At 36.8% G+C, this 16,264-nt stretch overlaps 1 protein-coding gene across 6 annotated transcripts in view; it reads right to left on the bottom strand.

Annotated features, from left to right (window-relative positions):
• plch2a (phospholipase C, eta 2a) overlaps positions 1-15,625 on the bottom strand; it is a 160,336-nt gene extending 144,711 nt beyond the window's left edge. For 4 of the 6 annotated variants that reach the window (XM_065247804.2, XM_065247809.2, XM_065247811.2 and 1 more), the window contains exons 1-2: positions 10,620-10,774; positions 2,525-2,956 (exon numbers count right to left, since the gene is read on the bottom strand). In XM_065247804.2, coding sequence (XP_065103876.1) covers positions 2,525-2,684 — 160 coding nt within the window. In that variant the 5' untranslated portion in view covers positions 2,685-2,956; positions 10,620-10,774. Of the gene's footprint in view, positions 1-2,524; positions 2,957-9,917; positions 10,038-10,619; positions 10,775-15,498 lie in introns of those variants that run through there. The other 2 variants (XM_065247805.1, XM_065247806.2) reach the window with 2 other exon arrangements.
• Between the last annotated feature and the right edge of the window lie 639 nt (positions 15,626-16,264).

The raw sequence follows: 16,264 nt of genomic DNA, 5'->3' as shown, positions 1-16,264 counted from the left end.
TATATAATCCTGTTTTCTAGCAGTATGATCAAATGAGCGAATAAGATCACGTGATGAGATGTTTGATACACAGACTCACCCAAGAGCACAAAAGGACAAATTCTGCCCTCTATTGGATATCAAGATTAGATCATTGAAATAATAAAAATGTTATCATAAAGATCAGATAAACACTGTACTTTTATCTTGTATAATGAAAAGAAACTGAAAACCATGACGTGTATATATTCAAAGTGTGTGTGCATTAAAGGTGTGACCTGGATAAGATGATGTGAAATGTATGTGGCAATATCATAAAGTAGGACAAAAGTGTATGCTTACACAGAATGTGTCATCGACTGTGTGTGTGTGCATGCGCATGTGTGTGTGTGTGTGTGTGTCGACAGCATGGGATGATGAAGATAAATGGGGTTTGGTTTGCTCTTGTACTTGTAGTTTCAATGGGATTTTGACAGCGGCCTGTTGGGACAAGTTACCGGTGAAATCTAAAAAGGTACACTTTCCATCCGGAAAGTTTAGGAATGAACTTAATCCAGACATGCAGAAAAAAATGAAGATAAAAAATGTACCAGTACATTTTGTACAGAGTAAAATGAAGTGGAAACAATGAGTATAGAGAAAAATAGCAGCATTACGTTTCACACAAAACATGTGCTAACAAGTTGAACTATAGATACGCTTAACAAATCACAGCTTTTATATGTTTAAAATCTTACAGATGATCTTATGATAAACCCTAAAAAGGGTTGGGTAGGAATGTTTATGAAAGTCATTTCTTTTTCAACTCTTTTCTTATTTCTGATTCATTTAAATCTTCACATTGTTTGCTTTTGCTTTCAAAAGACATTTGGTGGTGAACTCCTTCATGAAATAACATCTGTGTGTGTATATGTCAAATGAGATCGAGAAATACTAATGCACACACAGTTATGAATATGTCATCAAAAATAGATTTGTTTTAGCTTGAATTAATTACATCAGAATATTATGTTTTAACAAAGAGGAAATCTCTCTCGCCTCCAAAACACTAACGTTGGGTGTGCGAAACTATGTCTTGAAAAGTTAAGAACTACAGTCCAAAACTCAACAGAGTATGGCAACTAGGGCTGGGTATTGGCAAGGGCCTCGCGATACATAGGTCATGATACAATGTATCAGGAATCACGAGACAATACAATATGTTGCATGTTGCAATACTTTCTTTTTTCATATCAATAATGCAAAAATAAAGCTAACCTTTTTTTTAAGCCAAAGTACTTCCACACCTTGACTTTGAAAGCTGCAGGTGTTTTTAAATTTTCTGCCATTTTCTCAATCCCACTTACTTCTGAGACATTGACATTGTCCAGACAACTGGACAGCAACGACAATAGTAGCGGTGAAGGAGGTTGTTTGATACACACAGAGAGATTTGATGGTTTTTAAAAATATCGACAGTAGAGATTGAAATATCGGCACCCTATCGTGGAAAAATGTATCACGATAGTTAACTGTATCGATATTTTTTGCACAGCCCTAATGGCAACCTTTCTTGGATTATTATGAAAATGCTTTTGACGCTAAATCTTTAGATAAAAAAAATTTGGTTCTCTTCTCCCCTTTTCCTTTTTTTTGTTGCGTTTTGTGTGCATTCTCAGTACTTGTACGAACCTTGGATGCAAATGAAGAAAGGGGATATCTGAAATAATGTATACAAAGTATGAGGTTTGTGGATGGGGATGCCTTGTATGACATAAGAGAATGTATGTTGGTTTGTTTGTGTTATGTACATTTAAACAATAAAAACACTTGGAAATATATAAAATAAAACAAAATAATATGTATTATCTACTTATTTCAGTATGATAAATATAATTAAATTATTAAAAATAGCAGTTCTTCAGGAAAATATATAATATCGTAAGAAATAACATTATCGCAACAATCAACAGTAGAATTGCATATCACATATTTGCTCAACATCAAGCAGCCCTAGAAAAATTTTAACTTCTCACTCAGTTTAATATAAAAATTGTGTTTACATAACTTTCATTGTTTGTAGACTACTGAAAATGCATTTTCTCTTTTTCCACCAAAATGTACCAGCATATTTTTTTCAATTGTTTGCTATGGAAGTGCCGTTTAAAAAAAAAAAAGAAAGCTAAAAATGATCAACTTTGGACTAAAAGCTTGGCTCGTCAATCTCACTTTTCACTCAGTTGTCCAATCACAATAGAGGAGGGGCGGGACAAATACTACACCAACCAAATGTACAATGATGATGATAAGCAAAACAACCAAAGCACTTAAAAATGCTGGCAAATGCCCACAGTTGGCCTTTTTTAGGAAAGCGACTGTCGTTGTAACGCTTTGACACATGGCCAAACTTTAGTTGCAAATACTATACAACTTTAATCCCAAATTTTAAATAGTTCATACAGTAGGAAAGCCACACTCCAAACATATCCTCAATTCAACCCAACATTTATCCATACAAACATAACACCCATCTGCTGTATTAATAATATTGATACCGCAGACTCACCCACTGTGAAGTAGTTTGCTGCTAAGAAGCTGTTGCTGTGTAATAGTTTACTGCTGCAGAATGAATCTGTGTCATTGGTGAAGACAGCAGATCTCATGGACAGATTTGGAGAAGCAGTGCCACCAGAACACAGGGATGTGTTTAGAGATGATGCATCCATTCCTCTTAGTTTGATTTAGTAAGGAAACTTAAATGTACATGCAGATGGATTCAAAAGCTGGTTGATTTATCGAAATTTGATCATGTTATGGCCTTCAGATGCAAAAAACTCTTGACAAAGCAATCCACTGGAGCTCTTCTTGACAAAAAGAAAGTCCTTCTGGTTTTTCGGTTTATTTATAGAGTTGAGTTTGATAACAGACTGAAGGTGTGATGAAGATCCCCAGAAATCACTTCAGTGTATGAAGAGCACACCTGCAGCTGTCTGCACACCTGTTAACACAATACAAATAAAGACTTCATTAACTACACAAACAGTTATAAACTTTCATATCAATACAAATGAATCAAGGTCAATAGAATCAGTCTTATAGCAGCACAAAGTCCACACAGATAATATTTACAGAATCAAACCTCTCAGGGGCCGTTTACAAGCCAAAACCTTTCAACATAAAAGCTGTAACGTTTTATGCAGTTTGGAAGGGTTTGAATTGGGCTGGGGCCGTCCGGGGCTGAGCACATAGGCTGAAGGTCTCGCTCTGCTCCGCGCCAGTGTGCCCGCTGGTGCTGATGCGTGTGCATTGACGCAAAGCAAATAACATGCTTTCATTTATTCCTATGGAAGCTAGGAAAAAACTCATGCTTGTGAGTATGCGGCACCCGCAACAAAAATGCGCGACCGTTTTTTCAGTCCTTTGCATGCGCATGCGTCAATCGTTTTTTTTTCACCATGCCCTTACTTAATCTACGGATGTATGCAACCTCGTGCATGAAGTCGAACACAAATTAACACATTTCACTCAGAACCTTGAGAAGGCGCAGGGTCATGTAGATATGAGAGATAGAGACACACGAAAAAAGGTCTTACACAGAACGTGCCCAGGTCAGGAAAACTAGATAAAAGACCAGAAACATATAAAGGATGTATAAAGTATTTATAAAGCCATGCCACTCATATCCTTAAAATATGCTAACTGGATAACACTGGATAAAACTTATTGTTTATAGTTTAATAAAACAATGTATGTTACCAGCAACAAACCAATTATGAACACCTAACTATAGTAATTGTATTTACTAGTTGCTGCAACAAATGCACATAGGGTGTCAGACTCATAGATTTGCATAATTTAATGCAAATTCAGTCTTGGGAAAAAATGTACTTTACTAAAAAAAATTTCACTACACTCCAAAGCATAGAATCATACTGTGTATTCATTTTATATAGCATATTACAATTGATTTAATAATTAATTACATAAAAATTGTGTACTTTTACTTTTCTTGAGTAAAAGTAGAAAAGTACTTTTTACTAAAGTAAAAGTAAAAAAAACTAATTGTTTAATGTACTTAAATATTAAATATAATTAGTGATGCACCGATGTATCGGCCACCGATATTTATCGGCTGATTTTTGATGAATTTGAAACCATCTGCATATCGGCAATAGCACGAGAAAGGCTGATACCGATTGTTTATTAATTAACTGTATAAAGAAATCCATTATATGTAAAAAAAATGAGTTAATGTTGTTAATAAAATAAATGCTGAATAGCATAAACCACCTTTTAAGGTTGTCATGCTGTCTTATTATATTTGTTTTAGCTTAATTTGTGCCTCTCTTATTATGTTGGTCAGTTGAATGTTAATTAGATCCAATCCATGTTCAGTAAAAAAAAATTGATGCAGAAATAAACTAGCAAATAGACCAACTGTATAGTATTGTATACAAGTGTTTAATATCGGTATCGGCATCGGTCATAAGTTGTCTGTTTAAATCGGTATCGGCCCAAAAACATCCTATCGGTGCATCCCTAAATATAATATTGAATAATGAAATGTAGTGGAGTAAAAAGTATGATAATATGCTTTGAATGTATGTTTTCCAAAGAAAAACACTTATAAAATACAAATCCTTAAAAATTTACTTTTATGTAGAAAGTAAAAATACTTAAGCAGTGTCCGCCTCTGCTAATGATGAGATTAGGAGCAGCAATGTTTTATTTCATGATGTTACTCAGTCAATTTTAAATTATTTTTACAGAATGTGCTGTACTTTGCCGACAATAATTTTATGTAGAAAACAGTAAATCATTAAATAAATGACTTTAGCTAGATTTTCACAGACTGAGTCACATATACGCAGTAAACTAACACCTTTGACGACTCACGTGTGAGCTTTAAATAGCCATATAACTATTATATAACCATGGCTCTCAGTTTTCTCTGTATTTTTTGTGTTGTTTTGTTCGCTTGTTTTGTGCGATCTTTTGATGTCACCTACAGTAGTAACACAAGACTGACAAGAAACTTTCATAATAGAAACTTTCACAGTACTATACAGCTGCAAAACAAATGATGTCATCAGTCTTCCTCTGAGTTCTTCACGGCACATGAGCGATGTGAAACACTTCTCTTATAACAAGCAGTCATCTGTGTCAGTGGTGAGATTGTGTCAGGACACAACACGCGTCAACGGCCTATCATCTGAACAATGGCTGCAATGTTCACTTAAAGTGCTGCATGGCAGGATTTGACTATAGGACGTGTTAATACCCAAGTCTGCAGGACTGGACCTGTCAGTCGTCTAACACCTGGCCTCAGGTAACAGACCAGCTGATGAAAAGGACAATAATGGGAATACCAGCAGTCGCATCTTCCTAAAACACGACCCTCATCTAAAGCAAACATGTCTGGTTTAAGATTTACTGAATTCCTCAGTAGACAAAACATGGACCTGTGTTCAGTAGCACTTGATGCCTGTTTATATAAATGCATCAGGCAGGAGGTGATGAGGATTTGAAACATTGACAAGAAACATCTGAAAGAATAATCCACTGTCCACCAACACCGACTGAAGCCATGCTGTTGAGCTTACAGTCAGCACTGCAATGTGCGAACACAGATTAAATGTCAAAAGATGTCTTAATTCAGAAGAAAAATGTGACATATGATATTAAAATAAACAGTCCAACAAACAATGTGGACTACGGTATATCTCTGACCGTGTTGATGATACGAGAGCTTGAAAGGAGATTTTCTGTATTGGAAACCTCTTTAAGAAGCTACAAATAAACTTTCTCATCTTCTTTTCTATTGATGAGGTTTCTATTTCTACACTTACATGTGTAAACCTCTCAAATAAGAGGCTGAATGTTGAGAGTTACATTAAAATATAAGAGTAAATAATGTATTGTATTGTGTTATGTTTGTGTATGTCTGTCTGTGATGAACCCGTTCGTTGTGTTTCCCTGTTTACAGACTGAGATATGCTGAAATATTCAAATGATTACATTGCAGCAGTGCATATAAATTTGACAGGCACTGCTATCTGGTATTTGTGTTCTTAGATTCAATTCTACAAGCTCTTGAGTTTTACTTTTGCTCTTTTACGTTCATGAATGTGTCACAGATTTAATGACATTAAGGCTCAATTCCATTTCTACCCCTTACCGCTACACTTTCCCTACCCCTCCGTTTGGCGCGTGTACGTGAAGGGCTAGATTGCAGCGATCATGAACAGACAGCAGGAAACCAGAATGTGAATAGACGGAGGGGGAGAAGATCTGAATCGCTAACAGAGGGGTGTGTGGTGGGCTGCTTTTGGGCTTCCAGGGCCACTTTTTAGACTGTAACTAAACATGTATGAGTACAGGTGAAGGTGGCAGATTTTATGTTTGTGATAAACATTGCATCTACTTTGACGTAGGACGTATAATGTCATATGATGGTGTAGAAGTGGTGTCCCATTTCTTAGGGGAATATTTTTAACCGTTTCCAATTTCACTCTTTCAATAGGCAAGGGGTGAGGGACAGGTGTAGGGGTACAAAATAGGTTAGTCTGAATGAGACTAACATTGTAACATTGGTGAACAGGTTCAAAAGCTGTGAATCTTAAATTCTATTATTAATTGTATTAAGTATAGTGACAGACGCAGTTTAAAATGGCTAAGGCTTTTTCATAGCAGCTGTATCATGGTATATGGCCAATTTAACAAACACTTGCTTGTGTCATGTGGATGTCAAAATCCAGAATCAGAACACAACGCAAATATTTAAGTTAAAGGGATGTCTGTCAAATATCAAAATTATCCCATGATTTACTCACCTCAAGCAATCTGAGATAGATCTTTCAGACGAACACATTTGGAGTTATTTTAGTAATTGATGCAATTCTGTAAGAAAATTTGCCATATGTTACAATTTACAAACTATAATAACTAGCTTCCAGTAACGACGCCATCTTGGACTCTGCGCAAGATAAACATGGCAAACAACCAAAACTATTTTCGTAAACGAAAACTGAAACTAAGACTAAAACTATCAGCTAAAAAACATTTTCGTTAACTGAAATAAAATGCAAAATGTGTTTGCAAAATAAAAACTAAACTAAAAAAAACATTAATGAAACTAACTAAAACTAAACTTAAATTTAAAGCAAAATTGAAAACGATATTAAAATAAAACTTTTAAAAAAAAGCAAAACTATAATAACCTTGCAACCAACGCTCACTCCCCTAAAAACGGCGACACTACCGGAAGCTAGTTATTATAGTTTATAAAATATATTTTATTACATAATCGCATCGATAACCAAATATTTTTATTAACCCCTTGGAGCCGTGTGGAAGATGGATGCATTTTTTTTGTTGAGGTTTAAAGTCCAAAGTTGTTCCCTGATCCCTGTGTTCTCCCATTATAACCTTGGAAGAGCAAGGACATTTACTAAAATAACTCCAAATGTGTTCGTCTGAAAGATGATGGACATATGTATCTCGGATTGCTTGAGGGTGTGTAAATCAAGTGGTTATTTTGATATTTGGCTGGAGTATCCCTTTAAACATTTTCCACAGTAAATCATCAGAAAGAACTTGTTTAACATGACTTGATGTGTTAAGACAGTTATATTAAATGATGAAATACATTACACACCTTATTTATGATACATACAGCGTATACACAGGCCATCAGACGAGTCAAACAATGTGTTTCAAATACAGTTTAAGAATTTCCTTTATATTAAAAAGCTGTTTAAAAAAGAAAACACCTAACACATTGTTTGGCTCATATGATGGCCTGTAAACAGTACAGTATGTATCATCAGTAAGGTGTGTACTGTATTTCATAATTTCATATAACTGTCTTTCAACAGGTTTGTATGGGCGGAAAACATGAAACGTTGATTTTTCATTGTAACTTAATCCATTAATAGAAATTAAGGGCCAGATTTACTTAATGGGGCAAATTAGCGTGAGAGCGCAAATCCAAAAATGTGCAGATGGGAGTGGTTATTTACTAAAATATTTACTAAAAAGGCACAAATTAAATAACACAAGCACAACAGTGCCATAATGACCAACAATCTACTAAGAGCAGCGCAAATTAGTTCAGGGTCACGAAATATGCAGAGCTGATAAGGTGCAGGTGATCTATTGACGCCTGATGTGCTTGAGTTTAGCACCACGAACCTCACAGCTAACAAAGCCACAAAAAGGACAAAAAGGAAGGTTTGAAACACTTGGTATTTTGTGACTTTTCTTAGTGACTACTCTTTTATTTCCCCCAGCAAATAAAAATGACATGGCTTGGCAAACCATATTTTTGAATAATATGTTCCTCTGGCATTACAAATAAACATGTTTAAATACATGCTCTCTCTGATCTATGTGATGCCTCTCCTATCAGCAACAATTGCAGCCATTTCAAGCTCAAAATGTTTTAAGACAAGCTTTTACTCGTGTTACTTGTGTTAATTACGCTAGTAATTAAACATTATTAACAAAATAACTAGACCCCACCTTTCAGCGCTAATTATCCACTAGCATCTTTAGTAAATCCTGACAGTTGTTCATTAATGCCAAAATGATGATTCGCGATGGCGCAAGCTGTTAATAAATCTGGCGCTAAGGGGGCGTGCACACCAAAGCTTTTACGCCAGTGGTTGGCGTATTGTTTCCAATGGAAGCGTTTTTCAAAAAAGTCAGCAGCTAGCGTTTCTTTTCCGCGCTGAAAGCCGCTGATCAGCGTTTTTTTCCACACTCAATGCTGAGAGTTGAAAAATATTAAACTTTGGGTAAAAAGCTCAGCTCGTCAATGTCAGCTCTCACATGGCCGTCCAATCACAGTGGAGTAGGGGTCGGATAAAAATCACAACAACCAAATGGTGCATCGTACCAACTGATACCAAAACAGAAGTATCATAGCAACCAAAGCGTCAGCTGAAAAAAGCTGGCGCTCAGCTGAAAAACAGCTGGTATTCGGCGTCCTCAAGGCGTTTTCAGATGCGTTTAAAAGCTTTGGTGTGCACACCCCCTAAGTGTTGTGTTTTATGGGAAAAAAACAGAACACAAATGTTTATCTTTGTAATGTGTAGTTTTTCTTCAATTCTTGCCATTAATTGACAATGTTCTGTCATAAGCAGTATGGCAAATTACACTTTAAGGACTCTATCAATTACCCACCTTCACCCCCAGCACCACCTGGGATATTTGGCCTAACATTGCAGCAGCATCACTTGTATGCTCACTGTTTGCAGTAATGTTGTCTTAGCAATAGACAATGTTTATTAAAATGTTAAAGAAACCTATTTCTGCCTGGTTGTTGTTGTTTTAGTACAGTTAGCTATACAGTCTTGGCTCTGTCTCAGCTCAGCACTACATATTTGTTTTTTATTTTGGGCACTATATATAAACAGGTTTCAAATGCAATGTTTTCTTCTGTCCTATATTAAACTGATGGCAATATAAAAGCGATCAAACAAGTATCTGACACTCGATGACTTAATCAGGTCAGATATTTCTGATATTTCTGACACTGAAACCTGTGTTATAGGAGGCCATTTTTAGCTCCTATTTAAATCTACTTCTGAACGACACACAAAGGCCATTCGAGTTGTGTACTGTCAGCAAACGCAGTCGGCATGCAAATGTTTGTCTGTAATCCTCTGCCCTGCAACAACATTAAACTACAAGACTGTCACTTCATTGATCAAACATGCAGCTGAAGCATTTTTTAAAGGATCAACAAAACGCACGCTTTGTCTTAACATCCCCATGAGCAAACCGGCACACAACACAAAGCAGACAATACACAGCGTAACATGAGATCTGCTCTGTCGACCTGTAGAAAACACACAACATTACAGCAAAACAATCCAGTATCTAAACCTTAAGTAATAAAAACATAGCATACAGTATGTCTATAAGCATAAATAGTTAAACATACAAACACATACGGTATATCAGATTTCTGTGCGGGAAAATCCAATGATATCGATTCTACCGGTTTACAGTTGCATCACTTTCTTTTCCTGTTTTTCTCGTCTGTATTAAAATATAGAGAAGATATCGAACACGCCGAACAGCCAATGTGTGTGTCGACAAGCTGATAGAACGGGCTGTTTTATGTCAGTCTATTACACTGAGATCATGACACAATAGACCTTTTATATTACGCTGTTTTGGTTGTGATTTCTGTAGAAAACTGTGTCATCTGTCTGCTATTAGAAATATATCATGTAGTGAATCACTGAATGGTGAATTATTGCACATAAACATCTGAAGTGAAGTTTTTAGTGAGGTGTTCACTGTCTGAGTACAGCAGTTCAGATGTAATTTATGACTCATGATTCACGTTTAGCCTGAGGTGCAGGTCAAGTTAACAGACACTGTTGAAATCAGGTTTCAGTCAAACATTTAGTCATTTTATCATTTACTTCAAATGAAGCCTATTTGTAGGTCTGTTACACTGTGACATTTTAAATGATAAAAGTTTCTACCTGAGCACAGCAGCAAGTGTTTCAAAGTCTCCAAGCGAAAAGACAAAGCAAAACTCACATGTACAATCTGCCAAACAATGAACCTTCAAACACAAACACTGCTACACGTTCTCATCTTGAAATGTGGTAAAGTGAAAGTATTTCAAAGCGTCACATTACCTTTAGTTAAAGAAAACAGAAGCAGTATGAGATGATACAGATTGAATCTGACTCTGAACCCCTGATCCACTTCTGAAGATGAAAGATGTTTTTGTTCATAGCAAGAGAAAAACTCCGGTCGGACGCACAGCTCTCCACACTGCAGGTAAAGGAAGTTGTCATTCCAAAGCTTTGTACACAGTGGGTGTTCCCGTGTGAAGCAACAGTTTTTCCCTGCGTTTATGGGACAAGTAAGGGCAGAGGAGACTTTACACAGGTGGGTGGTATACGGGGTGGAGTGCAGATAGCTAAAAGAGTTTAGGAAGTCGCATGTAAGCAAGCAAAGATTGGCGTTCTGCCTTTAACTTTGAATATAACTTTTTAATAGTTTAGTATTATGAGTTACACTTCCAACATTTAGGTTAAGAGTTTCTTAGAGTTATATATATACTGTGCAAAAGTCTTGGGCCACCACCACCAGACTTGTTGTTTTAGAAGTTTTAATGTCCATCCATATTTAATTTTCATATTTAATTTTAATCTATTTTTTTAATCTAAAAATAAAAAATAAAAATTTTCAGGACAGGTTTGACTCAAAATAGGAACCCATTCTGTCATATTTTAAAAATGTAAAGGAATTACCCAGTTGTACATTTTTTTCTATTTAATATTTTTGTGTGTGATGATTCACAGAATGGCTAAAGAAATATTATTATTATTATTATTATTATTATTATTATTTCCTTTTCTTTTATCTATTCACTTCGCAATACTATTATTGTAATAATAATATGCACCATCACTATGTAGTGGTATACATGGGTCCATGCCTCGAAAAGATGTCAGACATAATGCTGTGTTGTAGTTAAGCTGTCTAGGGAAGGGATAGGTTTGGGTGGGTGGGAGCGTTGTTGTTTTATAAAATAGAAGAAAATTAAGTATACCTTTGATTGTATTAATGTATGTTGTTTTACTCCTTCAATTAAAAAAAAAGAATAATACTTTTCAGGGCTTAATGTCTTCTTTAGGCATCGTCTGTGTTTAGTGTGACCTCTCTTGGCTCTAAACACATCTTGAGGATTTAATTTTATTTAGGTTTAAGAGATCCTGCAGTTTCCTGCTATTGCTCAAGTATTAAAGAGACTGAGAAACAATTATACACTCACCTAAAGGATTATAAGGACCACCTGTCCAATTTCTCATTAATGCAATGGTGTAATGGTGTGGGGAATCTTTTCTTGGCATACTTTAGGCCCCTTAGTGCCAATTGGGCATCATTTAAATGCCACTGCCTACCTGAGCATTGTTTCTGACCATGTCCATCCCTTTATGACCACCATGTACCCATCCTCTATGGCTACTTCCAGCAGGATAATAATGTCACATGTCACAAAGCTCGAATTGGGTGGTGATAGCGCAGTGGATAAGACACTCGCCTTTGGTGTTCGAATCCACTGTGACACACCATTGTGTCCCTGAGCAAGACACTTAACCCCTAGTTGCTGCAGAGGCGTGCAACCTCTGACATATATAACAATTGTAAGTCACTTTGGATAAAAGCGTCAGATGTATGAATAAGTAAGAATCATTTCAAATTGGTTTCTTGAACATGACAATGAGTTCACTGTACTAAAATGGCCCCCACAGTCACCAGATCTCAACCCAATAGAGCATCTTTGGGATGTGGTGGAACGGGAGCTTCGTGCCCTGGATATGCATCCCACAAATCTCCATCAACTGCAAGATGCTATACTATCAATATGGGCCAACATTTCTAAAGAATGCTTTCAGCACCATGTTGAATCAATGCCACGTAGAATTAAGGCAGTTCTGAAAGGTGAAAGGGGGTCAAACACAGTATTCGTATGGTGTTCCTAATAATCCTTTGGGTGAGTGTATATGATCACTATAACACTGGAAAAACAACAAATCTAATTCTGCAATGGTGGCCTAAGACTTTTGCACAGTTTAGGAATTACCCAGTTGTTAATTTTGTTTTTGTGTGTGATGCTGTTTGATGTTTTAGTGTAAAAAAATTTCTCTTATATATTTTGAAGTATTGTGTTATTCAGCTAAAGTATTATGTTCTGCAGAAATCCTGTGTGTTTCTTGAACCATTAACAGCTACATCTGCTGCTCATAAATTAAGCCAAAAAGGTTCAAAGTCCTTTAAAGAAGACTATAATAAACTGCTAATAATAATTTTATTGTCCCACTGTAAAAATGAGACCGTTTGCTGTTTAGCTTTTATGCCTCATAGAAGCTCAAGTTAAAACTGCCCATATGTGAACTGCAAAAAATCCTGTGAAAATCCTGTATTACACAACAATTTATCAATAACAAATAATGTGTGCGCACCAACAGACGAATAACTTTTGTTAGTAATGCATCTATGATGCAGCTGTTAACATCACAGTCTTTCACTAATAACATTTACAGATATTATGCTAAACTAGTGTTTGTCATTAATGATTTCATGTTTCACCATGTTTTGAACTCAGGTGTCACTGTATTCTCCAACAGATAGAGGTTTCCAAGCAAAAACAAGGCAAAATTTGGGCTGCAAGTAAAAGTCTAATAGACGTCTAACCATAGCCCAAGAATAGACAATGCGTTAGAGAGCATGTTAAAGAAAGCAACCCCCTTTAAACACCTGTTGACTTTGCTTACATTACAGAATTTTGTACATCTCCAAGTTATTTTGGCAAACAAATGGCATGAAACCAAATTCATGGTTATTTAGGAGTGGGTTACTCATAGCCGGACTATATTGGGTCTTTAGTTAGCCGTCATTTCACTGTTTCGGTTTTTGCTTGCAGGGTTGGTAGTAGGGGTGTCACGATTCTCCAAATCCTCGATTCGATTACATTTTCGATGCTAAGGTCACAATTCGATTCAATTCTCAATTTTAAATTGTTTAAAAAGATTTAGAAAGAACATTAATATTTATTATTATTATTATTATTATTATTATAGTTTCACATTAACATGCACATTGCGTGCTTTTCCTCGTATCGGGGTTTGTGGGCTTCACTTTACGCGAGAGAGCTTGTAGAGAGAGGATTCCTTCTCTCTACAAGCTTGAACAAACATGGATTTAATGCGCGTGTATTAGACTCCTAACATCTGAAATAAATCCAGCACGTCAAGCAGCTGCGCTTCTCTCTGTCTCACGTGGACGCGCTCTTGCATCTGTCCGAAGTCTGAACATAAACTAAAGTAGTAATCATTACGTATTTGTTCAGTTTTATGCGCTTCATGCGAGCTGAGGCAAACTATCCCTTTTGTTTAAAATATAATCCGCTGCATCTTGGCGCCTAACTCTTCCGCATGTGCAGAGAGCTGCGCTCTGTCCAAAAGTCAGATCAGTAATCCTATTTATGATATGCATTTCAAGGAGTTGTAGCAATACATCACTCATGTTTAAAATATTAATATCTGAGAGTTTTTCCCCCGCTTGGCAAGCCGACCAGACGTGACGTGGGGTTGTAGCAGCATCGACGATCCCATTTTTTAATTCGAAGTTCGAGGTTGTGAATTCATTTCGATCAATTTCGATTTAAAATCGAAATCGTGACACCCTTAGTTGGTAGTTATGGTTTTAGGCACCAAACTTCTGTATGTTGTATTAGTGAAAGTGTGTGCAATGCAAACTCAAAATGTGACCTCTGCATTTAAAGGTCACGTTCTTCCTGGTCCCATTTTTTAAACCCTAGTTAGTGTGTAATGTTGCAATAATAGCATAAATAATACCTGTAAAGTGATAAAGCTCAAAGTTCACTGCCAGGCGTTATATTTTCTTTATCAGAATTTCGCCTTTTAAAGGTTACAGCAAACGGCCAGTTTGGACTACAGTCCTCTACTTCCTGCTTTAATGATGTCAGTAACCCCCCATTCAGACAGCCAGTGACCAGCAGTAGCAGAGCGACGCGATCTCATTCATTTCAATGGAAACCGGACGACTTCCGGCGGCAAAGTGACCGTTGGCGACCGTATGGGCGTGTCCAGCAACGCAAGAAAGTTAAGAAAAGTTTAACTTTATGCAAATGTCGAGCAAATTTCGGGAGCGACTACCAATGAGAACGAAGCAGTGGAGTTCATCATCCTTCTCTCGTCACTTACTGGCGTGGATGGTACTCATTAGTTTATGACAAGCAGATTTAGAAACGCCTCATTGAAGGAGACGGGCGACACACAGCGATAACATCGCTGGCTGTCTGAATGCGGCGTAAAACGTTTTTTTTGACTAACCTCCGCCCACAGGAATACGTCAGTCGCCAGCTTTGGCTCAAACGGCTCTGCTAAGCTAAGCTGCTATCGAATCAGAACACACTTAACAAACTACACAATCAGAACTCATTACGTATTTCTGAAGGAGGGACTTCATAGAATAAGGAAGACATCAGACCGTTTTGAGGACAGTGGAAACAGTGCTATACAGATAAGTAAATTGTGTGAAAAATACTACGTTTTTTACACATGAAACATGAACACGTCATATTGCCCACTATAAACACAATCAAAGCTTCAAAAACATAGAAAGAACGGGAGCTCTAACCCATCCCAGTGAGTTGTAAACACACACACTGCAAGTCATGAAAACACACCGGAAGCAGTGGGCAACTATCCCTACAGTGCCCGTGGAGCAAATGAGGTTAAGGTGCATTGCTCAAAGGCACCACAGTCACAACCTGCCAGCCATGAGACTCCAACTGGCAACTCTCGGGTTACAAATCTTACCACCATGCTGTGATATGTTTTTAGTTATGACTCTCAAACCACTAGACTAGGCTACGACTGCCCCCAACACAGGCCCTCTGCGATACCTCCACAACCTTCCTGACAAAAAAACCTGATCGGTCATTGACATGCACATGTATTTCCTCATAATTCTTCTTACCTCAGTTGGATGTACTGCTGCTCACTGCGTGCACACCGAGGAAGATCTTCAGAGCTAACCTCAGCACAACCTCACTTCAGACTGCCACATGTCACATGTGAATCACAATAAGTAAACCCTGCTGAAGAGTAAACAGTGAATGAAGCAGAGCTCACAAACAGCCTGAATAAAGATGTTTATTGTGTGTTCTGAATTCTAATGGCCGTGATTGATCTCAGTGCATTCGAGTAACAAAGAAACTGGTTTTACTACCTTGTAAAAGGAGCCGGCCATTGTGAACAAGCCAAGAAGAGAGCAAGTGAGAAGAAAGAGGTTACAGAGGATTAAAATGCATTTAAAAGGAGCTTTAAAATGAATTTCATTTGTAATTGCCTGCTGATGAAGGCCCTAAGATACATCATGGGGACAAACATTTGGTTTATTTCATTACAGTAATACTCTAATAGCATGGGCCTGAAGCTTTTTGCGTTATTTAAAACTATTATTTCAAAGCAGCTTTACAGGAAATCCTGATTTAATGTTGTAACCTTTTGCTGAAGTAAAATAAGTTAAGTGATAAATGAGTGATATACTCTCATTTTTATCATTAAAATTACCTTGGAAATAATATCTATGTGGCAATTATTAAACCTTAATAAATTAAGGTAAAGTAAAATAAACTTCTGACAATTATTTAAATATACCAACGGCAGTTAACCAAACGGTTATCTTGAACAAAATTCTGCCTCAAACTATAAATAGTTAATAAAATGGCACTTAATGTAAT

This window comes from Paramisgurnus dabryanus, chromosome 11, assembly GCF_030506205.2.
Source record: "Paramisgurnus dabryanus chromosome 11, PD_genome_1.1, whole genome shotgun sequence".
Taxonomy (NCBI): Eukaryota; Metazoa; Chordata; class Actinopteri; order Cypriniformes; family Cobitidae; genus Paramisgurnus; species Paramisgurnus dabryanus.
The sequence above is the reverse complement of the archived record's forward strand: the minus strand, read 5'-3'. Positions and strand labels throughout refer to the sequence as shown.